Below are 26,748 nucleotides of genomic sequence, written 5' to 3'. Positions count from 1 at the left end.
ATAAATACTTAAAGTTTCTAAAAAGCATCCCTCACACATTACATGGCGGTGTCACGACGAGTCGAGGACCAGCAGAGCAGCTTCACTGGTCCTGCATCTGAGCTGACCGTGGCTGCCTCACTTTACCGAGCTGACCACAGGCTCTCTGGCCGCTCGCTGGCTGATTCCTTGTTGAATTCTGTGGCTTCCTCTCGTGACCCTTAGTGTCACCGGCATTGCTGGCCCTTGTTCTGAGACCTGCCTTTTGTCTGGTTTCTTCCTGCCTCCAGCTTTGCCCTCTGGTCCTCCCTGCTGGCTTAGCCTCCTAGCCCGCCCTTTTCTCTGCATTTCCTTTGTCTCCTTCTACACTCACTCCTGAGGTGATCTGGGTTGTGTCCATGCTTCTCAGTGCCGTGAACAAGCTCACCTCTCTCACATTGATCCCTCCAGCTGTTTCCTCTTCTCCAGGCTCTGGACTGCCTACTAAGCTGCCTGTCCATTGGGCAGGGCGCGTTCAGCTGCCCTCCCTGTCTGCCAGCTCATGGCCTTCCATGTGGCCTTCGAGTCCTTGATCTTCCTTCTCCCTGCCTCCCACACGGAAAAGCCTTGCATTGGCTGGAGGTGGGACACAGTGAAACCCCCCATGAGGCTTCTTGCTTCTTGCCTCACTCGCGCTTCCTCTGGAGCCATGGTGCCCGCTCCTCACTGCGTCCTGTCCTGTGCCCTTCCCAGCACTTGCTCCTCTGAAAGTATGCCTGACCTTCTAAGACTAAGTTGTTCTCCTATAACTTGAGCCGTTCCTAGGGCCCCACTGGAGCCTGCCTGTCAGGAGTGGGCATAACACCCTCTAGAGCACCCATCTCTACACCCCGTTGGCCCACACTGCATCCCACAGCCACTCCCCAAGCAGAGCGAGAGCCCACGTCAAGAGCGGCCATTCCTTCTGTCCACTCTCTGGTCCAGCAGAGGCGTGCTGGGCACCAGCACCGCCGTCACCCCAGGAGCTTGTACTCTGGGGAGGAGAGGACACAGCTGAGCTTTCTGTTTTCCCTGTCAGGATTATTGTCCATCCTGAGGGCTGACGTCCCATCTCGAGGGTGCGTATGGGACTGGCTCCTCCCCGTGCATGGGCCTGACTGCTCGCACAGTGCCAGGAAGGGCCAGGGGGTCTGTGCTTGTACACTGACCTCAGTGCCAGCAGTGGGTTCTGGGTTTCTTCATTTGCTCATTTTAAGAATATTCTGTGACCTCATTCTGCTTTTTTTATGAGCCAGGACTATGGGCAGCCATCGTCAGTACCCATTTTAGGACATTTCATCACCCGCACCACCACCCAGCCTCTCTGCCTTTGTTAGGTCTGCCTCTTTGGGGTATTTCGTATGAAAGGAGCCCTTGTGTGACTCACTTCAAGGTTCACCCACAGGGCAGACGTAGCAGCTCTTCGCTCTTTCTGTTGCCAAGTGACGTTTCATTGTATGGACGTGCCACGTTCATCCCTCCAGTATTCAGTGGATGGACATGTGTCTCCACCTTTCGGCTGCACAAATGGTGCTGCTGTGACCATTTGTGGACGCGTGTTTGTGGGGACGTGGACTTTCATATGGTATCATTTTTCCTCCAGTGCAGTTTGCCCCCCTACCCGCTGTGCTGTGAACGTCAAATCCATTACCTTTCCACGTAGTAACAGGCGGACACTAACTACATGGATATAGTTTCATTTACAGTTGGCCCTTGCACAGCGAGGGTTTGTGCGGGTAAGGAGGGTTTGAACAGTCAGTTTCAGGGAACCCTCACAGTTCAGACCCATGTTGTTCCAGGGCCAACTGTATTTTTGATGCACGGTTGGGAATTCACGTGCACGGAGGCCCTACTGTACTTACACTCAGTTACACTCTGACGACACAACAGCTTGGCACCCCAACCCCTGTGTTGTTCAGGAGTCCACCAGGTTGGCTTTCGGTGTCAGTCTTTCCTAATTGTATAATCACCTTTGCCCTTTTATTGGATCCATTACCATGTGGAGTCACTTACTCGCAACCTGAGGAATTTGCTTTAGTATTTCTTGTAAAGCAGGTTTGCTAGCAGCAAATTGTCTTTCTTTCCCTGGGTGTCTGTATTTTGCCTTTGCTTTTGAAAGATAGTTTTGCTGGATTTAAGGTTCTCGGGTGAGTGTCCGTTTTCCGTTCAGCACGTTGAATATGCTGTTCTGCTGCCTCTGACCTCTGTGGTTTCTGGTGAGGAATCAGCTGTTAATCTAATGGGGCTCCCGTCTCTGTCTTCAGCTTTCAACATTTTCAGTGTGTATGTCTGTGTGTCTTATATTATCCAACTTGGATGTGTGGATCATTACGGTTTCTCATCAAATTTGAGGAATAATCTGTCTGTTGTTCAGATGGCATAAGTTATATCAGCCTGTCTTTAAATGGGCTAACTCTCCTGCCAGTTCCAAATCTGCTGTCGAGCTACTATACTGAATTTTTCATTTCAGTTCATGTTTTTCATTTTCAGAGTTTCCATTGGGTTCTTTTTTACAATGCCTGACACTATTGATAATCTCTTTGATGAGGCACTGTCATCACATGTTCCTTTACTGCTTTACGCATGGTTTCCTCCTGTTCTTTGACCATATTTCTGATGGTTGCTTGAGATACTTAGTCTATCACTTCTAACAGCTGGACCTTCACAGAAAGGTTCTGTGGCTTGTTATTGTTTCCATTTGAGTTATACTTTCCTGTTTCTTCACATAATTGCTCATAGTTTTTGATAAAAATGAACATTTTAAATGACACTGTGGGGGCCAAAAAACGTACAGAGATGTTGTACTATGGATTTTGAGAGACATTATCTATGGATTATTTTTAGAAGTTGAATTGAATTACGGTAGCAATGTGTAGTGTGACGTTCGCTCAAAAGATGGGGTTAATCAAATGAACGTTGGTGTCATTTATTGGATTACAGTTTTAATACAGTTTTCCTTCCTTAAAATGTGTGTACATGTTTTGGGCCCCCTTTGTGTACTGCAGCAGCTCTGGATGCTGTTCCCGCCCCCCACCCCCCACTCCAGGACCTATCATTCTTGTTTGCTGACTGATTTGTTCAGTGACTTGGCCACACCAGTTCAGTGACATCCGGTCCCAGCACTGTGGCTTGTGGGGGGTGGGGGCTGGGTGCTCTCTTTACAGAGAAGAAAACTGACCAAGTTGAGTTTCACGTCTGAGGCGTCCCCCAGACGGTGGCAGAGCAGGGGCCTGAACCCGACTCCCGACGTCACACCCATTGTCCTTGCAAGTTAGTGGGACGGCCAACCGCTGCTAGGCTTGAAGTGCCCCAGTCGATCAGGCCACCGGTAGGCAGAGGTCTTGCTGGTCAGGGTGTTTAGGGACCTGAGGTCAGCTGGAGCCCGCGTCCGTTGCCCGCTCGCCGAGTCAGTCTGAATGTGGAGGGGCAGGGCCCCTAGGGAGACTGCCTCACCCTTGTTCAGGGTCCCACCTGCTGCCTCTGTGCCCCCCGCACTCGAAGCTCCGTGACAGGGTCGTGTGCCAGGCACCCATGCAGTGTGTGCTGCTCTAGCGGGCGCCGCGCTCCACATCGAATGGGTTCTGGTCTGTTCACTGATGTGAAAGCGGTGAGGCAATTTCTGTAGAATCCACGTGGCATGCTTTGAAGACACAGGCGCTTAGAGTTACATTAGCTGCAGGTAAAACTCGAGAATGACTGCCGTCGTGCACGTCCCAGAGCCTGTCACTTAGACTGTTTTTTCCTAGGTGATGTCAGACGTCCAGCGCACGTTCAGCAGACTGACTTGGCCCCGACACTCGCCGTGGGCCTTGGTCTGCCCATACCCAAGCACAGTGTGGGCAGCCTCTTGTTCCCAGTTGTGCAAGGAACGGCACTGAGAGAGCAACTGAGGTTTTTACACTTAAACACAGTGCAGCTTAGCAAATTGTTGCAAGAGAACGTGCCCTCCTATGAGAAAGGTAAGCCCTTCTGCGGTTGCTGACATCGTCAGGCTGTGCGTTTTCATGGCACCTGAGGCTTCCCTGCTATTCCCACGTGTGCACACTGTCATTCTGTGCGTCTGTGCACAGTTACGTCCCTGTTTCCTTAGAACCTGATTCCCACCGTTAGCAGTTAGCTAAATCAAGCTCTTTTACAAGTTTATTCATTCAATAGAAGTGGAATTTTTTCACTAAGTTCCTGTTTGGCCAGACGCTACTAAAGCACTGGAGACATAGCAGTCCACGGCTCTGCCCTCGGGGAGCTTACTCTGCAGAGGGGAACTGGAGAGGCTGCGGAGCGCGGTGGCCGAGGGCCCAGGGCAGGCCTGGCCTGCAGCCTGGGACGGAGCGCTGTGGCAGTGCTGGCTCCTTTGCTGGGGACGTTGCCTCCAAATGCGAGGAAGTACCAGGGGCCAGAGTAGCTGGAGCAGAGAGGATGGCGTGGAAAGCAGAAGGACAGGCGGTCAGAGGGCCGGCAGTTGGGACCTTGGCCTGAAATCGGGGCTCCGCTCGCATTCCGAGCTGCGTGAGGAGTGCCGGCAGGGTCTCAGGCGTGGCCCCTGGCGCTCAGGTCCTGCCTTGTGCTGCGGGAGAGTTAGGGGCTGGGCTGCTACGGGACTTGGGGGAGGAGGCAGACAGTGGCAGTGGAGTCCGGGACAAATGGTTGCGTTCTGGACACATTTTGAAGGTGGTACCAGCCCTAGACATCAGGCACGAGGGGATGGGGTGACTCAGAATGACTTGGGGTTCCCAGCTGATCAGTGAAGAGGGGGAGGGCCCATTCCCGAGGCAGGAAAAGTGACTGAGGAGCAGATTTATAAGGTGGGCACGGGTGAGGTGTGGGCTCTGGTATGGAGGGAGCCGAGGAAGCAACTTGAAGCAGGGGGAGTGCACGCTGTGTTGGATGCTGTCTGGTCACAAGCTGAGCGGCAGAGGCCGGACTGTCCACCCGCCCACCGGGCAGCTAGGTCGCCAGCGACCTTGTCGGGGGCCTTCACGTGCGGTGCTGGGAGGGCCTGGCCACAGCGAGCGTGGCTGAGGGACTGGGCACAGCACGTGGCGGGAGTGGGGAATGGGCCTCTCTGGGGGGGGATATCTTCATTTCATCTGGGAGAAACCAGGGGTGTTTATTTGTTGGTAGGAATGGTTCAGAACAGGACATACCACCTTCCCAGGTACTGAAAGGGTGACGGGTCTGACACTGGAACTGGACATGTCTGGGGACCCAAAGGGGGGAACTCCCAGTCGGGACAGCGCTTCGTGGGGTGTTGGCAGGTTTCCTGTTGGAACAGTGGGGACGCCCCGTAGACTGAATGCCCATGAGTGCGCTGAGTCGCTCGCTTGTGGAGGACAAACCTGCCAGCACAGATCGGTTGGGCATAGGACGTCCCCGTCCTGAGTGGCAGCACCAGGTCTTATTGGAGGACGGCCGTGAGCAACTCTGTCCAGCGCGGGGCTGGCCACAGTGCACACAACAGACCAGACAGAACTCTTACTTTACTTTTTTTTTTCAAAAATAGCTTAGGAGCTTGGGAGCTTTTGTAAATTTGTCTTTACTGTTACTGTGTGTTCTTTTTGCTACATTAACAACCTGTAAAATTACAGAAAACAGAAACAGTGGGGGTGGTTTGCTTGTTTCCTGAGTAGCAGGGTAGGGAGAACTGAGCACTGCAGTGGGTGTGGCTGGAAACGAACCTGTGATGTGAACACGGGCCGGTCCCTGGAATGAGAAAGCACTCATGGGGCTTGGACCCCTGGGACACCCTTTGTCTACACCATTGTGACCATGTTTCCTGAAACATAAGTGGGTATGTGTGTGACACTGAAATAGAGTTCAAGGCCATCTGTGAGTCCAGCCCAGTGTGGTCAGCCATCACTCATCTGACTTGCTTTGGTCCAGGTGGGAAAGGCTTTTCTCACCTCAGGGCCCTGCACGTGCTGTTCCCACTGACGGCATGCTCTTCCCCCATGCTCACCGGTGAATTTCTGGGCACGCTTTACATTTCAGCCTAAATGTCAGACCTTCCTTGTCCCCCACCTTCACCTCAGTCTTAAGGCAGTTCCCTCGCCATTCCCAGAAGTCTCTCATTATTCCCTCTCATTTTCCTCCATAGCATTTTATAGTTTCTGATCACATGCATGTACGAGAGCCCTACTGGGCCACAAGCACAAGCAAACAGGAGCTCTGTGTGTTTGCACATAGTGTTTACTCAGCACTAGTGCTCGTTTAGATGCACACGTGGCAGTCCCATGTCTGTGACTCTGGCGGGTAGAGTGCACCAAGTAAGGGCACCGGCCTTGATGTAGACTCCCTGAGTACAGATCCCAGCTCTCGCCTGCCTGCCTGCGAGCTGGTGTCTGAGTTGCCTGCCCACTTCTCCATGTCTCGTTGGTCATGGTGAGAGGACAGGAATGAGGAGCTGAGAGTTGTGCCAGCACCCAGCACATGGTACTTGCAGGTCAGCTGGCACCAGCAGCAGTGTCAGGGCTGGGCCGTTGGCTGTGCTCAGGGCTTGTGCAGCAATATTGCCGGGCAGCGCAAGACAAGCGGGGAGGCTCTGTCCTGGCTGTGATGGGGCAAGCTGGGCAGGCACACGGCTGGTGGATAGAGCCAAAGCCGCAGGAGGGCTTAGCCAGACCACCTTGACCGGCTCTGCTGGAGGTCGAAAAAGCATCCTAGATCCCAGGGAGAAAGACAGAAGGAGCAGGTGGGAGGGTGAGGTCAGGTGCAGGAGGTGGAGAAAGCGGGCAGAGCCTGGTGCTGAGGGCAGGCCCGGCAAGCAGATGTCAGCGGGTGCTGACCCACCTCCCCACTGCGTTAGGTGTCAGGTTGTTCCATATGCCCTCAATAACTGCAGTTTACTTTGAAATCACGTGTATGCATGTGTGTGTGCATGTGTGTGTACGCAAGTGTATATGTGCGTGTGTGTGTGTGTGTGTGTGTTTGTGTGTGTGTGATCTATAACCTTTTCCTCTTCCCGTTAGAGCCTGGATTTGAACAGTTTAAAATGTCAGAACGGTTGCATGGGAATTGGATCCGACTGTACCTGGAGGAGAACAATTCGGAAGTTCTTTTCAACCTGGGAACCAAGGTTCGCAGGCAGTACTTGGAGGCCCTGCGGACGCTGAGCCTGTCCCTGAGCAGACAAGTGATGCAATATGACATCTACTCGATGGTGGTGGGCACAGTCGTGGTGCTGGAGGTACGGGGCTCCTGGGGGTGCCGCTGCTCTGCTGTTACACTGATCAGACAGCTCAGCCAGAACGCTGCAGTTTAAAGGACATATAATAGCAGTGTTTCTGAACATGGAAAAGGAAGTTTCCTGTTGGTTAAACTCGCACTGTGTGTCCCTGTGCACGGAGGATTGCCAGCTGTCGGCCCGGCCCAAACTGCTGCGAGCGCCGGTCTAGCAGCTCAGTAGAGAGGGTTTATTGGGCCAGCTTCTGCCCCCTCCGTCTGACAGCTGACAGGTTGGGCCGGGCTGCTCTGATCGTCACCCGCCCAGTCCAGCATCCAGGGCCCTGCTACTCTGCCCTGCTACTCTCTCCATCCAGGTCCTCATCCTGCTCCTGCTCAGTGTCCCACAAGCACTGGGCAGCAAGGCCGAGCTGGACGTGCCGCTGTGGTCGCCTGTGTCCTCACTGCTCTTTTACCTGCTGCTCCTGATCCTCCTGGCCACTCACGTCACTGTGTGCACCTCAGCTGAGAGCTCGTGCTACTTCTGCAGCCTCCCATGGCTGGCGGCAGGCGGGGTGATGGCGCTGATCTCAGCACTGTTCTCTGCCATCCTGGCTGCTCTGACCAAGCCGTTTGTGGATTCACAGCATCTGAGGACGGTAGGGCAGGTTCCTGCACAGGCCGACCTTCAGCTCCTCAGGCATTGGTGCAGCCCTGGTGTATGCCAGGCACAGCACTGGTGTGTGCAGGGAAAGGGGTCATGCTCCCAGGTCAGCGGGGAGGCACTTAGACCCCTCCCCTTCAGACACGCAGCTCAGTGCTGTCGGCTCACAGGCCTTGCCTCCTACGGGGAAAGACAGGGGCCCTGCGACTCACACGGGGCCATACAGAGCTGCTGGTCACAGGTGGGTGGGCAGCTGGCTGAGGGGGAGCAACCGAGGACGAGCGTGCCTGGCAGGAGTCACATAAGACACTCCGGGAGGCCCTGGACTGCATTTCTGTTTTCAAGAAGGACATTTTCCTTTAGAATTCTTAGAGCCTTTGGCCTCTGACACCATCACTCACTAGCCTGCGGTGGTGGCAGGGCTATGAGGAAGGGGTGGGCACAGTCGGTGTGCGGATCCCAGGGGCCCAGTGCAGGGGATGTTGGACGCTTTCCCTGGGTGCCCGTGTGAGGACGTCCCGGGCTGTGGCTCATCGCACGCTTTTCCCCTTGGAGCAGGGGTTGCCCGAGGCCATTCAACTCCGGGGCCCCACCAGGTCCTCGGAGTCTGGGTCTCGGCTCCTGGCTGCACGCAGGAAACAGGGTGGGCGTCAGGCAGGTACCATGTGGCCGTCAGTGAGCCGTCATCTTCAGTTTGTTTTAAATACTGCAGGTTAGTAAGGTTCAGGGCCGCACTGTGAGGCCAACTTCATCATTTCAATAGAATTGACCATTTCCGTGGAAACCTGGATTTTTGGAAACTTCATGGAGAAATTAAGTCTGATTTGGGGGGACTGTCCTTGGAGTTCCTTGCTTTCAAGTAGTGGGAACTGAATGGGGATGCCTGAAGGCCCAGGCTCCCGAGGTCAGAAGTCTGGCACGGCCGGAGGGCTGGGCCCAACCACCCACTCACTCAGGACTTGCAGTCCAGGGTATTTCCATGCCCCCCTGACTGTGCCCCAGGAGGGTGGGCAGTCCCAGCACAGCAGGGGGCTGGGTGCCAGTCGAGGAGCCATAGATGCGTGTCACAGTGGGTTTTCTGTAAGCCAGAACTTCACGTCCATGTAGCCAGACACGTGCAATTTTCCGATTTTTCACCTAGAAAATACATCTTCCTTGTTACAGAATCCAGGTCCCTCCAAGTCGAGGTGGTCGGACGTGGAGCTCCTCACCTTGTTGGGGACCGTGGGCCATGCCGTGAGCTTGGGCTCCAGCAGCTTCGTGGAGGAGGAGCATCAGACCTGGTACTTCCTCGTCAACACCCTGTGCCTGGCTCTGTGTCACGAGGCCTACAGCACCTGCTTCCTGGGAGGCGACGGGGAGCCCCCATGCTGCCAGCACACGGAACGGGGGTGTGACAGCATGGCACCAGTGCAGGGCGGAAACCCCGGCTGTGACGTGTTAGAGCTTGGCCAAGCATACAGGAGGCCCGAGGCCCTGGACGGACCCTGGGGCCGTGACAGGTGGCTGGTGCTGGCGAGCCCGTGGCTGACGCTCGCCTGCTGTCGGCTACTGCGCGCGCTGAACCCGACAGGTGTGCAGGGGGCCCACCGCCCTGGCCTGGGGCACTGGCTCACCAGGTGAGAGGACGGGCCCACAGCTGCTGGCCACACGCAGCCTCCTTCCTCAGTCTAGGCCAGTCTTCCATACTCAGGACAGAAATGGCGTTTGCGATCTGAACAGATGCCAAAATACACCGCAGCCGTGACTGGCTGTTGGGAGGGGAATGTGTTTCAGACTGGCCTACTATGTTTGGGTTTTTATTGCTGAGTCACAGTAATTGGTGCAACTTTAAGACCCGTGAGTTTTCCGTGATAATTGTAGCACCATGTAATGTCTCTCGCTGCTTTCCCGCAGTGGGCATGGCTGGGGAGCGCGTGGTCAGAGCCCTTTTTGGCAGCTCTGCCCCTTGGCTTTGTCCACCCGTCTCTCCCTCCCACCGCGCCCGCAGTCCTGTAGACGTGGTGACAAAGAGCTAGGCACGGTGCTAGCCGTGGAGGTGCCCCCTCACCCACTGTCTAAGCCTGTCACGAGTGGAGCGGCGGGGGTACCTGGCAGGGAGTGTCGCAGGCAGGGCGGCTGGAGTGAAGGCAGGAGGCCAAGGTGGGCCGTCCGGGTTTGGGCAGGTTGCACATTTTAATTGTCAGTGAAGACTGAGAAAGCTGCAGTGAAAGGGGGGAGCAGAATGAATCTTGTTTCCTGAGCGAGTGAGCGAGCGGCTGGCCGATGGGTCACTGTGGTGCTGAGAGGGACTTCTGGAGAGACTGCCAGGGGGTGGGCTCTCAGGATGGTACCAGACACGCTCATGAAGGAGGAAGTGCTGCCTCTTGCTGGTAACTAGGAAACTGCAGGTCAGACAAGGTGCAGAAGCAAAATGAGGTGATAAATCCTCTGGGTAGAACCAGGGTCCTGGACCACTGGCCGACACAGTCCCTTGGAGGACACGGTAGTGGACATCAGACGCCACGAAACTATTCGCTCCTCTGGCCATGTCATTCCTCGGGGAGATTTGTCCCCAGTATTGACGACATCGGCAGACACTTCACAACCCTTGTGACCACAGGTAGCATTTCCAAGTGAGCCTGCTGCAAGCCCAGCCTGAAGAGAGAGCACTGGCCTGTCCCACGGGGGGGAGCAGAGGGCAGTGGGGCGCCTGCCCAGTGACAGGCCTTGCCGGATGCTGTGTCCAGAGCCTGAGCACATGAAACGCGGCCCAGCACAGCGACCCCAATTCTTTTCTGGAAAATGGGGGCAATGCAGAAAATTTACTGAGCCCAGCCAGTGCAGTGGCGTGCGTGCAGGAGTGCCCCCATCAGCCCTGTCCCCCTCCGGGCAGGCCTGTGCCCACTTAGCCTGGACCCTCTTCCAGCAGGCACACTGGGCACAGCATCACTTAGTGTTTCAGCACTGCTAGCTTCTTCCTCCTGCATCACAAAGCCCGAGGGGCGTGTGAACCTCCTTCTCTGTTGCTCGGTTTTCACTTGTGACAATCCAGCAGTGTGCATAAAACCTACACTTGAAAGAGCCGCAGTGAGTGGACACCCTCGTGACCACCTCCCTGAGCAAGGACCAGGGCAGTGCCAAGCCCCAGCATGGCCGCCCTCACCACCTGCTGTCATCAGGACTCACGTCCTGACCGTGGCTGCAGCTTCTGTCTGCGTTTTCCCACAGAGCTCTTCATCCAAGTTCATGTGTATGTACTTGGCAGAGTGGTCACTCACCCGCCTAAGGACTGTTGAGTGTCTGGGCCTCATGAGTGGGCTGCAGCAAACACACAGGAGGGCACCCGCCTTCCCGAGCAGCACTCCCAGGGGGCAGTCACGGTGGGCGTGGCCCCTCCTGGGACAGCTGCTTGCTGCACCCTCAGCCTCTCTGAAGTCCCCACCTGGGAGGATCGCCCAGGACGTCGTGTCCCCCGTGAGTGGTTGCACACTGCTAAACCCGTGGTTTGCCCAGTGCCTCTGCCACCGTGCTTGGGGAAATGGGCTAACCCCGAGAGGGGCGCCGAGGGCCTTGCAGGGCTGACAGTGGGGACCATGGTGGATGGGAAGTGACAGTCTGGCTGACAGTCCTTCATTTGCTGCATTTTTTAAAAATTTATTGGGGTGAAAATTGTTAGTGAAATTACATAGATTTCAGGTGCACAACTCTGCACTACATCATCTGCAAATCCCACTGTGTGCTCACCACCCAGGGTCAGCCCTCCCTCCATCACCATATATTTGATCCCCCTAACCCTCATCTCCCTCCCCACACCCCCCTTACCCTCTGGTAACCACTAAAGTATTGTCTGTGTCTATGAGTTCTTGTTTCTCATTTGTTTGTCCATTTGCTGCATTTTAAGAACCGTTGTTTTGTGGGGTTTTTTTTTTTAATTTAATTAAAATTTTAATTTTGGTAGTTAGAGAAATTGAACTACAGAAGAGGTAAGAAACTTACTCAAAATCATATACCAGAATCAAGAATTAAAATTTTGGCCCCCTAGCATTCAGTGAGCTTTTCATCAGGTAACATTTCTGTTCCCTTCTGCTGTGGATGCTAGAATCTGGTGGCAAGGAGATTTTTGTGAATTTTTGAAACCAGATAATGGTTTATGTTGGTAGATAACACAATCCATTTTACGGGCATGTTTCCAACATTACAAATCTTCATAATATGTAGTCATCGTCTGTGGAAGCATTTGAAAACATGGTCAAGTAAACTCACCTTGTCACATTGGCCATGGTTATGAAGAGCCATTGTTTGAATTGGAATCATCACTAACTCTTTTGCTTTTCAGGGAAATAATCTCCTCTTACTACGGTTCTTAGAAAGACACTTGCCTTGGACCCATCACGTCTGTAGTCACATGGGCGTCTTCCCTTTCGTTTCAGCTCCGATCACAAAGCTGAGCTCTCTGTCCTGGCTGCCCTTTCCCTGCTCGTGACTTTTGTGCTGGTTCAGAGCAGATGCTCCCGGGCGTCGAAAGCAGCCATGGGGCTGGGCCTGCTGGGCGTCTACTGCTACCGGGCAGCCACTGGAAGTGTGCTGTTTCCATGGCAACAAGGCAACAAAGACATTTCAAGGTAAGTGTGCTGGCAGACCCCAGGCCTTGTTTTGAGCTCTGTTTAATGTTTTATGAACTAGAAAATACCATGCAGTCTTCAGGACACTGGAGTGTGTTGCTTCTGGGTTGCGATGTTGTCAACAGTTCTAGAGCCTCCCCAAAAAGACCTCGGTGAACTAATCGTTGCCCTCTGCTTTCTGATAGGAGAGAGACATATCTGGGGAGTATGTTTGGAGTTTACTTTTTAAAAAGGGATTCTTTAAAAACAAGAAATCTGAAACTAATGAGGGTGAGAGCGGCTAGTGGATGTGTGGGGACAGAGCCAGGAGAGCAGTTTCCAGGCTCTTGGCCTCACGTGGAAAGGTGCTGGCTCAGGTAGTAAATGGCCATCAGCTGTAACCAGTTAGTCATTAGCCACTAACGTAACTGCTGTGGCTGGGCTGTCAAGGGGGTTGGCAGAGAAGTGGAACAGATTGTGACAAATGGGGTCGGTTGGTAGAGGATCGGACAGCGGGTTGCGGATCGTGTGGATCTTGCTTCCTGTGTGTTCAGCCCAGCCGCCAGCGAGAGTGTGGTGGTGTGGGCCTCCTGTCCGAGGCTCCATTGCTGTTCCTTTTGGCCTCATCACGTCCTGTGTTCTTGTGCGGGGAGCGGGACCAGCGACCCTGCATTACAGGGTGCTTCCCAGCAGTGGAGAAACGAAGGAAGCTTCCTGTAGGGACAGAGTCCCAGAGCATAGCTTCCAGGCTTTAGACCTGACATGGAAAGGTGCTGGCTCGGGTAGTAGATGGCCATCAGCTGTAACGAGTGAGCTATTAGCCACTAATATAACTGCTGTGACTACGCTAACAAGCGCAGATTGCAGCTAGCAAGTGCGGTTAGCAAACAGATGGCAGATTGCGGATCCTACTTCCTGTGTCTCGCCCGGCTGCCAGCGAGACTGGGGTGCAGGAAGATCCCTCGTTGGGGTACTGGCAGACGTTTGCTTTTGTGTCTCGACCAGCCGCCATCGAGTATGTAGTGGTATGACTTCCCTATCTGTGGCTCCGTTGTTGTTCCTTTTTGGCCTCACCATGTCCTGTGTTCTTGTGTGGGGAGTGGGAGCTGAGTCCCTGCATGACACTTCCCCATATTTTATGAACTCCTGTCAGCCGGGGGCCTCGTGACTGCCGAGTCGTGCTTCTGAGTAGCAGCTTCTCTGTTCTTGGTGGTGATTGGGGTGGTGTGAGCAAGGCCGTCTGTAAAGCAAGCTCACAGCCTCCTGTGTTTCCTCCAGGGCTGGGCCGTGGGGGTGGGGGTGGGCAGGCACAGGCCCTGAGCACTCACAGCTGCTCGCAGGGAGAAACAAGGGAATCAGCCAACGCTGGTGGGGCAAGCATGACTTCCAAGCAAGCGCTGCATCTGGCTGCCTGGAAGCTATCAAGTCAGCGACGTCTCACAGATCATAGGCTGTGGAGCGGTGCTGTGGATGGACCGTGACAATGTGTGCGCACTTCCATGTTGGCGTGGGAGACTGAGTGACATTGGGGGTGATTGTGTTTAGACACGGGCACAGGTAGATTTGGTCTTCCTGTTTTTTTGGGTTTTTTTTAACTGATTTTGACATATCTTAATTCAAATATCAGTCTGATCACACATGGTCCAAGAACATTCGAATAATAAACCCAAAAGAAACAAATGTTAACGATTGGTCTTCAAATATTATAGCCAGTAATGCCCACCGACATAAAACCACATCCACACCTCAGGGGCCACAAACCATTCAGCGGAGCTTCCTGCTGTGAGCTGTTTGAAACTACCAGTTTGAGCACTATTGCCTATTGTTTTCAAGTTCTGAGTAGCTGTAAGGAGCTCACTTGGGGTTGGAGGAACCAGCTCAACCTTGGCGTGGTGCCAAAATGTGGCCAGTCGAGGCTGTGAGTAAATCACAGCACTGTTTAGCAGTGCCAGGGCCTTCTCTACAAGGTGACGGACAAACTGGGCCATAGTTCTAGGATGGAAAGTCCATGGCCTCGAACGGCCGGCTGAATCCTTTTTCACTCATGTTTGTATTGCTTCTCTAAGCAGAGAAAGGAAAGCAATGTCTCCTTCTTCTGAAAGGTCAAGGTGAAAGCTGAGGGCCGTGCCAGGCCTTGTGGGTGGCTGAGGGGCCCCAGGAGCACAGCGGCACACAACCTGCCAACAGGTGGAGCCGAGGTGGTGCCCAGGTGTTGTCCCCTGACACAGGAAAGTCAGGTGGGGACAGCGTGGTGTGCGCACTCTCAGGGTGTCCACTTCAGAGTATGAGTGGGGGCAGGTGTCGCAGGCTCTGGGTGCCCCGTGCAGGATGTTGGTTTAAATCTCAAAGTGCGATACGTGACTAACGCCTCACTTCCTCTCAGATGGAGGCGCCTGACTTCAGCATCACTCACTTCAAAACTCAGGTCACTTATCTCACCTTCAGTGGACTCAGGCAGGGACTCCCTTTCATCAGCCGGCCCTGCTGGCTTCACAGACAGGCCCGTCGTCTGTCCTGAGTCTGGATCCACCCTGGTCCCGGAGCCCGCCTGGTTCCAGGTTACCTGACAGCTTCCATGCTCCCCAGACACTGCTGCCCGTCGATCGTCCAGAGCCCCCCCTCACCCCTCGCTCCTCCTCAGACCCCAGCTCAGCTGCCCCGAGGGCCAAGTCACACTGGCCCGGGCACCGGTCGCCCTTCTAGCATCCTGCCCCACACCAGACCCCGTTCCTCTCGGCAACATTCTGGTTACTCAGCCTTGCTGGTTCCGCCTTCTGTAGCCCTCCTGGGCCCGTCAGTATCTGCTTAGCGCTCACCAGGCCTCAGCTCCTCAGACCGTGTGCCGAGTGTTTGGATTAAACTGATGACACTAAAAACGATTTTTTTTAAATGCATAAACCTTCCTAAAAAAATCTGAGATATGAAACTTCAGTCTTTCAAAGGGCATTATTATGCTGAATATTTCATTATAAAATTTATCTACTTAGCGTTACTTCACAGGATGTTTTCTAGTATAAATTCCGTATTTGATGTATGAAATTTATATAGAATATGTTTTAGGAATATGTGTTTCATGAGATAAAATTCTCTGGCCTCCTGTCATAACTGTGTCCTTTACAGCAGCTATAAGTGAAGTGCTGGAAGAATTAACCCTAAGAGCCCTGAGCACCTACTGCGTGCCAGACTCCCAGGGCAGCCCATGAGCAGCAGGTGCCCTGCCTCTTAACTGACTTGCCCCCAGTGACAGAGCTAGTGAGCCACACTGGCTGGGCCTGGCCTGTGCAGGCCCCACGGTTGGACGGCACTGTGTGTGCCGTGCTTGCTTATGAGTGTGCTCAGTTGTGTCTTAGCATTTGTACACTGTGGAAGCTCCTGACGGAGCTGGACCTGAGCCCGCTGCAGTGGCTTTCCATGTGAACTGTGCACAGCAGGTGGACAGCGCTTCTGGCTCACTGTCCTGGTCCTTGGGCCGGTGAGCACGACCTCCTGAGCCGCCCATCAGGAGGACGGGCCTGCCGGGCTGTGGCAGAGGCTCAGAAGCTGATGTGCGGAGGCCGACACCTATCTCCACGGAGTTCCCTGGGCGGTGGCACTGTTCCCCGGGCGGTCAGCGAGGTGGACACACACTCTTCATGAGAACGTGTATGTTTCAGTCTTTGCAGCTGGCACTAACGAATATAATGTGTTTTGCTTTTTTTCCCCTTAGGGGTATTGTTGAAGCTCATTTTGTTTATGTCTTTGTCCTTGGCATTCTGTTCATGGGCACCAAAGACTTGCTTAAATCTCAAGTTACTGCTGCCGCCTCCAAGGTCAGGACCAGGGGTTTATGGGAGATGCACAGTGGCTTCATCCTTCTGGCGGCACTGCTCTCCAGGCCACACAACCTGCCCGTCTTAGTGTCCTGCCTCGCAATCCAGGCTGTGATGGCCAAGTTCATCTGGAAGCCCCTGAGGCACGATGCCGCAGAGGTCACTGTGATGCATTACTGGTTCGGTCAAGCATTCTTCTATTTTCAGGTAGGTTTTCATTTTTACTGTGGGTAGAAGACGATTAACTTTTTTATTTTTATTTTTATAAATTTTATTGGGGAATATTGAGCAACAGTGTGTCTCTCCAGGGCCCATCAGCTCCAAGTCATTGTCCTTCAGTCTAGTTGTGGAGGGCGCAGCTCAGCTCCAAGTCCAGTCGCCATTTTCAATCTTTAGTTGCAGGGGGCACAGCCCACCATCCCATGTGGGAATTGAACCGGCAACCTTGTTGTTGGGGAGATCATGCTCGAACCAACTGAGCCATCCGGCTGCCCCTCTGGAAGCTCAGTGGCAGCTCGTTGGCTTCAGTCTAGTTGTGGAGGGCGTAGCCCACTGGTCCCTGTGGGAATCGAACTGGTAACCCTGTTGTTCAGAGCTTGTGCTCTAACCAGCTGAACCATCCGGCCACCCCATGACTGACTTTTTATATCTCATCTTTTAGTTTTCCTTTGAGAATATTCTGCCATAAATTGCGAAGCTACAGTGTTTTGGGTTTTTTTAAAGATTTTATTGGGGAAGGGGAACAGGACTTTATTGGGGAACAGTGTGTACTTCCAGGCCTTTTTTCCAAGTCAAGTTGTTGTCCTTTCAGTCTTAGTTGTGGAGGGCGCAGCTCAGCTCCAGGTCCAGTTGCCATTGCTAGTTGCAGGGGGCACTGCCCACCATCCCTTGCGGAATTTGAGGAGTCGAACCGGCAACCTTGTGGTTAAGAGGATGCGCTCCAACCAACTGAGCTATCTGGGAGCTCAGCGGCAGCTCAGCTCAAGGTGCCAGTGTTCAATCTTAGTTGCAGGGGGCGGAGCCCACCATCCCTTGCGGGAGTCGAGGAATTGAACTGGCAACCTTGTGGTTGAGAGCCCACTGGCCCATGTGGGAATCAAACTGGCAGCCTTCGGAGTTAGGAGCATGGAGCTCTAACCGCCTGAGCCACCGGGCCAGCCCGAAGTTATAGTGTTTTTTACTTGTTCAGTGAAAGAACTGTCATTATGGAAGGATGGGTCACGCTTCAGTCCCATGGGTGTTTCATTCGATACAATATGCTGAGCTAGGAGGCACGTCATCTCCACGTTGCTTTATCTGATGAGGATGCTGACCCTGCTGTCTCATGCCCTCTCCCCTGCTGTCAGCACTGGCACTTTCCAGTGTTCCCACTTGGTTATTAGCCCCTGGGGCCCAGTAGTTGTCCCATCTTCTCTGCAGTTTTGAAAGGCCCATCAGAGGCAAGCCCAAGCCGCCTCCAGGACAGACCTGAGTGTGCACCTTCGTACCTGGACGGGTGGACAGAGGCACCAGCTCCTGAGCTCCGAGGGACCCTGTTCCATCCCAGCCTCCCTGTGTGGAGCTCTGAGCCGGCCCTTGACCTGGCCCCTTCTAGCAGCTGCGTGCTCCGGTGACTGTGGCATGCAGTTCCCAGCAGAGCTGCAGGGGCCGTGGCCTCAGGAGCAGTGTCCAGCCCTGCCGAGCTGGGTGGCCTCTGGCAGGCGCCTGCTGTGCCGTAGTGCCCTCGGCTATGGTGGGTGATCGGAAGCTCCCTTCCTCCCTGGTGGTTGTGAGGAACACCCTTACTGGCCTGGCACGAGGGGCGTTCCGTGCGGAGGGAGTTCTCAGTGCCGGCGGTGTGCCTTGACCTGGTGAAGGAGTCACGGCAGAGGTCTGTGTAGAACCAGAGTCCCAAACTGATGAGGAGTTGCTGGCCATTGCCGGAAGGTGCCAGGTGATGGAGGCCGCGTGCCGTTGGCCAAGACGCTGGGTGAGAAGTGCTGGTGGGCTTAGCCTGCACAGGCTGACTCCGGTGGGCCTTCTGACATTTCAGTTCTTTGTGTGTCTCCATGGTGTTTCAAAGGCCACAGCTTTCCCATAGCCTTCTGAAGAAATCTAGGAGGTCACAGGCCTTGTGGGTTGGGGGACATGCAGAGCTTGTCGGAATTCCAGAGCGCCAGCCAGGAACGGGAAGGAAACCAAGGGACCAGCTGTGAGCACAGGCATCGTGAGGCGGGGGGCACGTCTGTGGACCCCTCTCGGTGTGGTTTACGTCCACCTGTGCCAAGGCCTTTCGACATGGGGCCACTCCGTGTCGCTTAAATATCGTACAGGACTTCTAAGTTGGTTGAGCATTTCAGAAATTTCCAAATGGCGTGTCAGCCTCAGTTCCCTCTCTTCACGTGCGAGTCATGTGCAGGCCTGTTTTGGGGGGTGGCCTCCCCCCAGTGGTCTGTTAACAACCATCACTCAGTCTGACCACGAGGGCCTGGTGGGGGATGGGAACACTGCCAGCGTGTGAAATCACCACGCCCTCATTCCTTCTCTAGGCTACCCAGGCGCCACACTGGAGAGTGTGTGTATGATAATATGGAACACTCCTGGCTCAGGGGCACGCGGCCCGTCACGGCTCTGGGGGGGGCAACGCTGGCAGCACCTGGCAAGTCACAGTCCACAGAGCCGTCCTCTGTTCGCAGACTGTTGACACGGCAGACCCTGCTGGCATGGTCAGGAGGCTCCCCCAGGCTCCTCTGAACTGAGGCCTGGCTGCCAGCAGACTCCCGGAGCCACAGTTTGCTCTGAGTGAGGAGACAGCCTGAGGTTTGCTCCTCTGTGAGAATGAAGCTGGGGCTGTGGATGTGATGCTGGTCCATCTCCAGTGATTCCCTCAGGCGGCAGAGCACACGTGTCTGATGACCGGTATTCCCACAGTGGCACCAGTGTGTTGGGGGCCCAGCGAGTACAACCTGCACGGGTCTGGTCCTGTGTAGCTGTTCCCACAGCCTGTGGGGCAGTGATGAGGCTCAGTGCAGGGACGGGACCCGTCGTGGGGTCTCCAGTCACCTGCCAGGTGTCACCCCCTTCTCCGTCCCACCACACTACCCTCACCCTATCAGTTTGGACACTTGTGCTCCCCCCAGCAGCTCCGGCATCTCCTCAGTCTCCAGGGAGGGGCTTCTGGACAGGATATTACGTAACTGGGGACAGCCCCGGTGGCCGTGGGCACAATGGAGTAGGGAAGCTGCACAGCGGAGGGGACTGTCGAGGGTTGGGGCTAAATGGTGAGGATGGGAGAAATGAGCGTCCCCGACATGTTTGGAGGTCCTGCATCACGGCCCTGTGACGGCCGGGAGTGACACACAGCCACCAGAGGAGGCCATGGGGCTCACCACTTGAATTTGCAGTCGTAAACACCAGCCGGAATTGTGTTCTGGGCCTCAGGATAAGTGGCTCTGGAGAGGGGCGTTAGCTGGGCAGGGACAAACAATTGTGCTGTCAGATGTGTAAGCGTCCTTATTATGTGAGGAAGTCCACCAGCATCCGTAAGGACTGGATGTGGAGAGAGAGGTGCTGGATGTTAGGGGACCCTCCCCTTGAACCAAACCCTGTCCCTCGTGTGCAGGATGAGCTGTGTGGCAGGACTTACTCACCGGGCTAGGTGGTGACAGGCCAGGATCTCGGGTCTGACATATCTGGACACCGAACAGCTGAGCCCTCCCAGAGGCCAGCTTGCCTTCAGCCTGCAGCGCGAACCCACTGGGCCATGTTGCCTCTAGGGTCACATGTAGCCTTCAACCGGGCCCCTGGCAGGGGGTGGGGTCTGTCTTATGCAAACAGGTCTGGGAGACTCAGAGTTTGTGCAGTTCGTCAGCAGACAGGTTGTGTGGTTTCTCAAAAGTGAGAGACGTTCACTTACTGATCTGGGCCAGGGAGGGAGGCAGGCAGGAGGAGGGACAGCTCGCCCAGCGTCAGCCCGGGACAGAGAGCAGTGGACGGGGCCTGGGCTCCTGTGTGTCCACACACCGTGAGCGTGGCTGTCAGTGGCTCTTCGCAGTCACTGGTAGCCGTGCCAGTGCCATCCCTCCCTGTGTTCTAGGGGAACTCCAACAACATGGCCACAGTGGACGTCTCGGCGGGCTTCGTGGGCCTGGACACGTACGTGGCCATCCCAGCTGTGCTCCTGACGCTGTTTGCAACGTACATGGGGCCTGTGCTGTGGGCCAGCCACTTGCTGAACTTCCTGAGCTCAGAAGCCGGCAGGTGAGGCTCCCTGGTTGTGCAGCGGCATCTGCTGCAGGGCGGCCGTGGCCTGGGGCCAGGCAGTGTGGACAATGGCCGCCGTCCACATTGCAGGCCCTTCATCACTCCTCTTCAGGCAGATCGCCGTTGGCTGAGTGGCAGGTGTGGCGACCTCACTGGGTGTCACTGTGGGAGGCACCTGTTCACCGTGTGTGACACCAAGATGCAAAGAAGGGCCGTGTCCTGGGAGCGCCACATAGCCTCACTGTGCGGCCGAGAAGGGCACAGGGTCAGTAGGCTCCCGGCTAAGTGCAGGCCCTGGGCTGTTCCCAGGAGAGGGTCAGCAGAGCCCAAGACAAGGCCCGTTCAAACACCAAGCTCTCCCTGAGTTTCCCTTTGGGTTGGTGCAGTGGCCCCAGGAGGTGACGAGGTAAGACCTCGGGTCTTACCCTGATGGCTTGGGTCCCTAGTGGACCCGTGGTGCAGGCATAAGGACTGTCTCCAGGAGCTCACGGTTGGTGGGGGCAGCAGCGAAATGAACCAGCTGCAAGCCGAGGCCGTCACACGGCGGAGCCAGGTGGCTGGGCCCCTGGGTCAGAGGGCGTCTCGACGTCCCCTGAGCAGGGCGAGTGGGGAGGGGTGATGAAGGTGTGTGTGGGTGCAGGTGGAAGGGCCGAGGCCGCCTGCTGTGTGCGAGGGGAAGTGAGCAGAGGGTGGTCGGCGCCATTATGGCGAGGAGAGGTCAGGGCATGGGTGGGGGCTGTGAGCGTGAGGGCTGGTGTTGACTGGACACAATAGTTTTCCAGGTAGTCCACCAAGAGGAATGTATTGGGGAAAGGAAACAGAACAAAACCATCCCAGCTGTGTGAGAACGTGCCCCTCAGGTCAGGTGCCCATACGCACAGGGCTCCTCTCCCCTTCTCAGGTGGCCTCTTTATATCTGTCCCCTCCCTGCCCAACTCAGGATGTAAGAGCCATAGAGTTTTAACAGGAAGGCAGGCCTGCTAGAGGTACTGGAAGCCCAGCTCTATCCACAGACCTCCCAGCTCCCATGGCGTTCTTTTTTTTTCCTCCCTTTTTTCCGCCTCCCCCCCACACTCCAGTTCAAGCCGTCGTTTCCCAGTCTAGTTGTGGAGGACACAGCTCCCTGGCCCACGCTGATGTTATGAGCCTTGCTCATAACCGGCTGAGACAGTTGGTCGCCAGTCATCGGTCGGCCGCTCACGGCAGTTCACAACAGCTCTCGCCAGCAGCTGGCCACTCACGCTGGCTGCTGGCCACTCACGGCAGCACACAGCAGGCTGCAGTAGCCCACGCTGACCTCCGGCTGCTCAGAGCAGCCCAGCTCCAGGGAGAGCTGTTGTTCACAGTGTTAGCTGTAGAGGGCGCAGCTCACTGGCCCATGTGGGAAGCAGCGCTCCAACCACCTGAGCCATTAGGGCCAGCCCCCGGGGCCGTTCTCTTAAAATGCCACTGGATGGCATCTGGGAGCCGGCATCAGGGAGTGGGGCCTGGTCCGTGGCCTGAGCAGCCCCTTTGTAAAGCACAGGTGTGTGAGTGCACACTTGTACACTCACAAGCATGCACCCACAGGTGTGTGCACCATGAGCAACATGTACACTTGCAGCTCTGGGGCCGACACAGAGCTCCTGCTGCTCACGCTTCCTGTCCACACGCTTCCTGCAGGAACATGGTGCCCCCAACACCCCCAGCACACAAACCAGCCACCCCAGGGGGTGTGCTGATTTCCCGTCTGCACCCCATTCTCCTGGGTCCCTGTCCTCATGCACACCAGTGCTGACTGCTGTGCTGGGGAGAGGTGCGGGGAGGGGGCTGCAGTGACATGTGGTGTGCGCTGGCCACCGAGGGGCCACCTAGATGCTTGTCCGGGTGTTTACCGGGAGGTACTAGGACCAGAACCCGGAAAGCCTGACCCCGGAGGATTTGTGGGGTAGCTGAGGAACAAAAGGTGCCCTGATGATGGGACTTGTCATTTTTAAATAGTAAGTTCGGAAGTTGCCTTAAAGAATAGGTTAGATTTCTGTGCCACTGGTACTGACGGTTTGAGAACACGGGAAGGACCTTCACGTGCCCTGAGGGCCTGTCCTCTTTCACGTGCTGCTCTGCACTGCAGTTTGCTTCGCACTCTTGGGCCATTGTCCCCAGACCAGCCCCCCAGACGCTCCACAGGCAGCACAAAGAAGGGTTCAGACGCTTATCTCATTTTTGCGTGTTTCTTCTCTTTGTCGTTTACAATTCACAATATATATGATATATTCGCATAGTAGTACATTTATATGGTTTTGATTAGATGCAGAATTTGGGGTGCATTTTTCAAACATACTTCACCAGCTGTGGTGGCCCCAGAGAGTGACTGGAAGTGCCTGCCTCCAGCTGCTGTCCTCTCGGGCAACTCAATGCCCATCAGAAACGCAGACTCCCACCTGCCACACTGACCAGAACCAGATGGGAGAGGCCCGGAGTGAGAGCAACCTGGTCAGTCTCAAGGTGAGACTCTGGTTGCCACATGGGAAAAGTGTCAGAGGCTAATGACGTTTCCTTTTCGTTAACAGTGGTTCAGCCCTGAGTCGCGCTTGCTTCTGCTACGCACTGGTTTGTTCCCTGCCAGCTTCTGCATATATCATTTTGGTGACATCCCTGCGCTATCATTTGTTTATATGGAGTGTGTTCTCCCCAAAACTCCTCTATGAGGGAACACATCTACTCGTTACCGCTGCCATCTGTGTTCTCTTCACGGCCATGGATCAGACCCACACAAAGCCTTAGCCAAGTCCATTAAGACAATGGAAACCTAAGACATGTACAAAGTCTACTATTGACTTCGTGGATTTGACTAATAAAAATGTGTTTAAATGAAGGATGATTATAAAAAAACTCAAATTCTACAATGTTGATGGATGGCTTCAATTTATTTAACTACTGTACTTGAATTTATATTAAATAATAAGTGGGTTACTAACAGGTCACTTTAAAATACTTAGTTTGAATATAAATCATGTTTCCCTGTTGACAATCACTACAGAAACTTTTGAACTTTCATTTTTCTCTTGATAAGTTGTGATTTGATCCAGATATGTGTGTTTGAGTTGATACATAGAAAGGTTGCAGGTTTGTCGTGTGTGTGACCTCCAGAGAGCCCGGCAGTCCTGTGGGGGCGGCTCGTCTGCTGCCAGGCTTGTCTTGCAAAGCTCAGGCCCTTTACCACCTAGAAACCGCTTGGGATCCCAAGGAGATTTGGTTTACATGAGTTACATCTGTCATCATTAATGGCGTTTGGAATGAAAACTAAGACATTTCCAAAAAATTTATTAATTTAAAACTAAATATAGAAACCCGTTGCATGTTACTAGAATATATTTTTAAGAAAAATATATTTTCCAAAACAAAAACATTTAGCAAGAAGAAGGGCATTATTTGATATTTTTGCAAAGTTCCTTAGTGTCTGGCTTAATTAAAGAAGGGTGGGTTCCCCATTCAGTCAGTTATCTGTGTGTTCAGGGGAAGTGGTCACACGAGATGTAGCTGGAGCAGGGAGGAGGAGATCCTCTTCCTGATCCTCGTGGGCGTTCTCTTCTGATACTGCCCTAGAACTCAACAAATGATAGTTTCTTAAAGGTTAGTTGGAGGAAAAACAAATGAGTGCATGTAAAACAGGTGAGAGCCTGCTGAGGTCGGCCCCGCGTCAGGGCTGCCCCTGCGTGGTCACAGCTCCAGGACAGTCCTGTCACATGTCACTGTGGGAGGCCGGGGTGGCATGGAACTCTGTACTATTTTCCCAACTTCTTGTGAGATTTAATCTATTTCAAAATAAAAGTTATTTTGAAAAGGAAAAGATTAGTTGCACTGTGTAACCTGAACCCGCATCACGGAACTTTTGGCTTCATTAAAATCCAGTGCTCTGTCCTGCACCCAGGTGTGACTTTCCACACAATGCACTCTTCAGTACCAAAACCCACCGGTGCCTTCGCCAACACTCTCATCAGAAAGCTCTTGGAATATGGGAAGCACTGTGCCAGATGCAGGTTTTCCAAAACTCTTTAACTCGGTGTGCAAACCCAGATTTTAGGAATGGCAGCATATGCTGTTTTCTCCTTGTACTGACCATCTCACTTTGTTTGCAAGGAAATGTCTGCCACACGTCCAACCCCAAACAGACAATTTGTCGTTCCTTCAAGTAGAAGTGGCATTCCGCAACAGAGGGGCTTTCCTGGGCACAAACTCGGGGTCTGGGTACAGCCCAGTCTATGTCACATGGCATCACAGGTGTGGATTGCCACAGATAGGTCACTGTCGCTGCTTCGCCAAGGACGTGCTGGGGAAGCTGGCACCCTCTTCACTGAGGTGTAAAGAGTGCAGTGACCACAGCACAATAATTGGACCTTTGCCTTTAAAATTCTTCTGATTCAGAAAAGTACTATAATCAAACAGGAAGAGGAAACTGGACTCGGCACTCAGCTTGCTCAGTCCCATCCACAGCAGCCTGTTGAGCGTGTTCAGAGGACGGCCCTCGGTCATGGTAGATGAGGTGTGAGCCACTCAGGATTGGCTCCCGTACAGGTGTTTGCTTACCAACGCTCTGCGAGCCAGCACGCCCTAAGCTCTGGGAGCCCTGGCATTCTAATGGAGGCACGTGTAGTTCAGATCTATTGTTCAGTGCTGAAAAGAAAAATGAAGCCAGGCAAAGTATAAAGACGGACAAGAATGCTATTTTTAGCAAGGATATTAGGAAACAGCTTTTCTGAGGAAGGAACCTTTGAACAGAACCCTGTACAAAGTGAGGATAAGCTGTGCCTAGGTCAGCGAAGACCAGCACGTGCAAAGGCCCTGAGGCAGCAAAGAAACCTGAAAAAGACCTGAGACCAGGGAAGGAATCGTAGGAGATGAAGTTGGGAAGGAAATATAACGGGCTGGCTGTCTCCCAGAGCGCTCTCAGGAGCACAGATGATGGAGAGAGGGCCACTCGGGTGCTGGAGGGGCAGGTGGCAGGCTGTGGGAAAGAAATGTTTGCAAGGCCTTTACATCCAATCATCCCACCGTCCTGTACTTTATTATCAGAACTAATTCCAGATTGAAAATAGGCGGAGAGGCTGAGATCCTGCTTGAAGCCATGTGAATGTTGTACACTGACTGGCCAGACAGCACGAGGCTCTGTGGGGAAGCCATTGCGTGGTGAAGAACGTATGACAAGACCGAAGCACTAGAGACCTGGTCCAGGGTCAGGGGCCGGTCCCGGCTCAGGAGTCAGTCAGGTGTCAGTGGCCTGTTTGGGGTCAGGGGCCCGTCTGGGCTCAGTGGTGGAGGGAGGGCAGAGCGGCCACCTAGCGGGCTCAGTGTATACCAGCTGCTCGGCCTCAGGCTGTGCCTTCCTCACTGTTTCCTTAAACTAAAACCTTCTTATTTTTTCTCTCTCCCCTCCTCCCCTCTGTCTTACCTCCCCAGGGCCCACCCCCCCTCCTTTTTAAGAAATAATGAGTTGATATCATTTGTAATTTTTTATATTATAAATGCTTCAAACTATAAAGACACCACATTTTTAAAAGAAAGTATTTTAAATTATCCCCACCCAGAAGCAACAATCACTAACATTTGGTAAACGCAGTTCACGGCAGCTCTGGGGTAGGGAGGGAGGGTGGGTCCATGAGGATAATATTATAATCCAAAGTATATAAATTTAACAGGAAAGAAATTAAAGTGAAACGAAAGGAAGTGCTGCACTTTGGATTAATGATTTTATTACAAGAAGTGTTAGTTCATAAATATTCGTATAAAATTAAGAAAGTTTATGAAAACATTGAGACTGGAGTAACGTTGATTTTTAAAAATTATTCTTTCCTGTGTTAGCCCTTAGCTATGGACTCGCTGCTACAAAATGTGACAAAATTAACACACATTCTTCCTTCTCCCATCTACCAAATTTTCTTGTAGAATTAACACAATTTATAACATGTACATTTTATTCTGTAATTTACACAACTGCTCAGTTTTGATCATGGCTCACTACCACCCCCCCAAAACACACACACACACAGACCCTCCCATCTTTTCCCCCACTGCTTTTTCTTTATTTTCTTCCCTTGATTTGCAGGACAATTTTATTATCTATTAATTTTTTTTAGAAAGGATTCATAATGTGGACTATGTAAATGTTTGCGTCTGTGTAATGTCTGGTGTGGAATTACCCAGACCCGTGTACGTGACTCACTTCCACTGGGCCATTCTTTTCTCATTTCTTCCTCTCGTCCCCTTTCCTTTCTTTCTTCTGTTTTCTCTGTCTTTCTGGGTTTTTTCAATTTCCTTT

At 53.6% G+C, this 26,748-nt stretch overlaps 1 protein-coding gene across 3 annotated transcripts in view; it reads left to right on the top strand.

The window, feature by feature from the left end:
* PIGG (phosphatidylinositol glycan anchor biosynthesis class G (EMM blood group)) overlaps positions 1-23,338 on the top strand; it is a 33,190-nt gene extending 9,852 nt beyond the window's left edge. For all 3 annotated transcript variants that reach the window (XM_081075572.1, XM_081075573.1, XM_081075574.1), the window contains 8 exons: positions 3,744-3,956; positions 6,963-7,180; positions 7,533-7,814; positions 8,984-9,438; positions 12,232-12,423; positions 16,109-16,418; positions 20,287-20,450; positions 23,003-23,338. In XM_081075572.1, coding sequence (XP_080931698.1) covers positions 3,744-3,956; positions 6,963-7,180; positions 7,533-7,814; positions 8,984-9,438; positions 12,232-12,423; positions 16,109-16,418; positions 20,287-20,450; positions 23,003-23,216 — 2,048 coding nt within the window. In that variant the 3' untranslated portion in view covers positions 23,217-23,338. The remainder of the gene's footprint in view (positions 1-3,743; positions 3,957-6,962; positions 7,181-7,532; positions 7,815-8,983; positions 9,439-12,231; positions 12,424-16,108; positions 16,419-20,286; positions 20,451-23,002) is intronic.
* The last annotated feature ends 3,410 nt before the right edge of the window (positions 23,339-26,748 follow it).

Source organism: Rhinolophus hipposideros (genome assembly GCF_964194185.1).
Source record: "Rhinolophus hipposideros genome assembly, chromosome: 1".
NCBI classification, from domain to species: domain Eukaryota; kingdom Metazoa; phylum Chordata; class Mammalia; order Chiroptera; family Rhinolophidae; genus Rhinolophus; species Rhinolophus hipposideros.
This window is presented reverse-complemented; position numbering and strand designations above follow the sequence as displayed.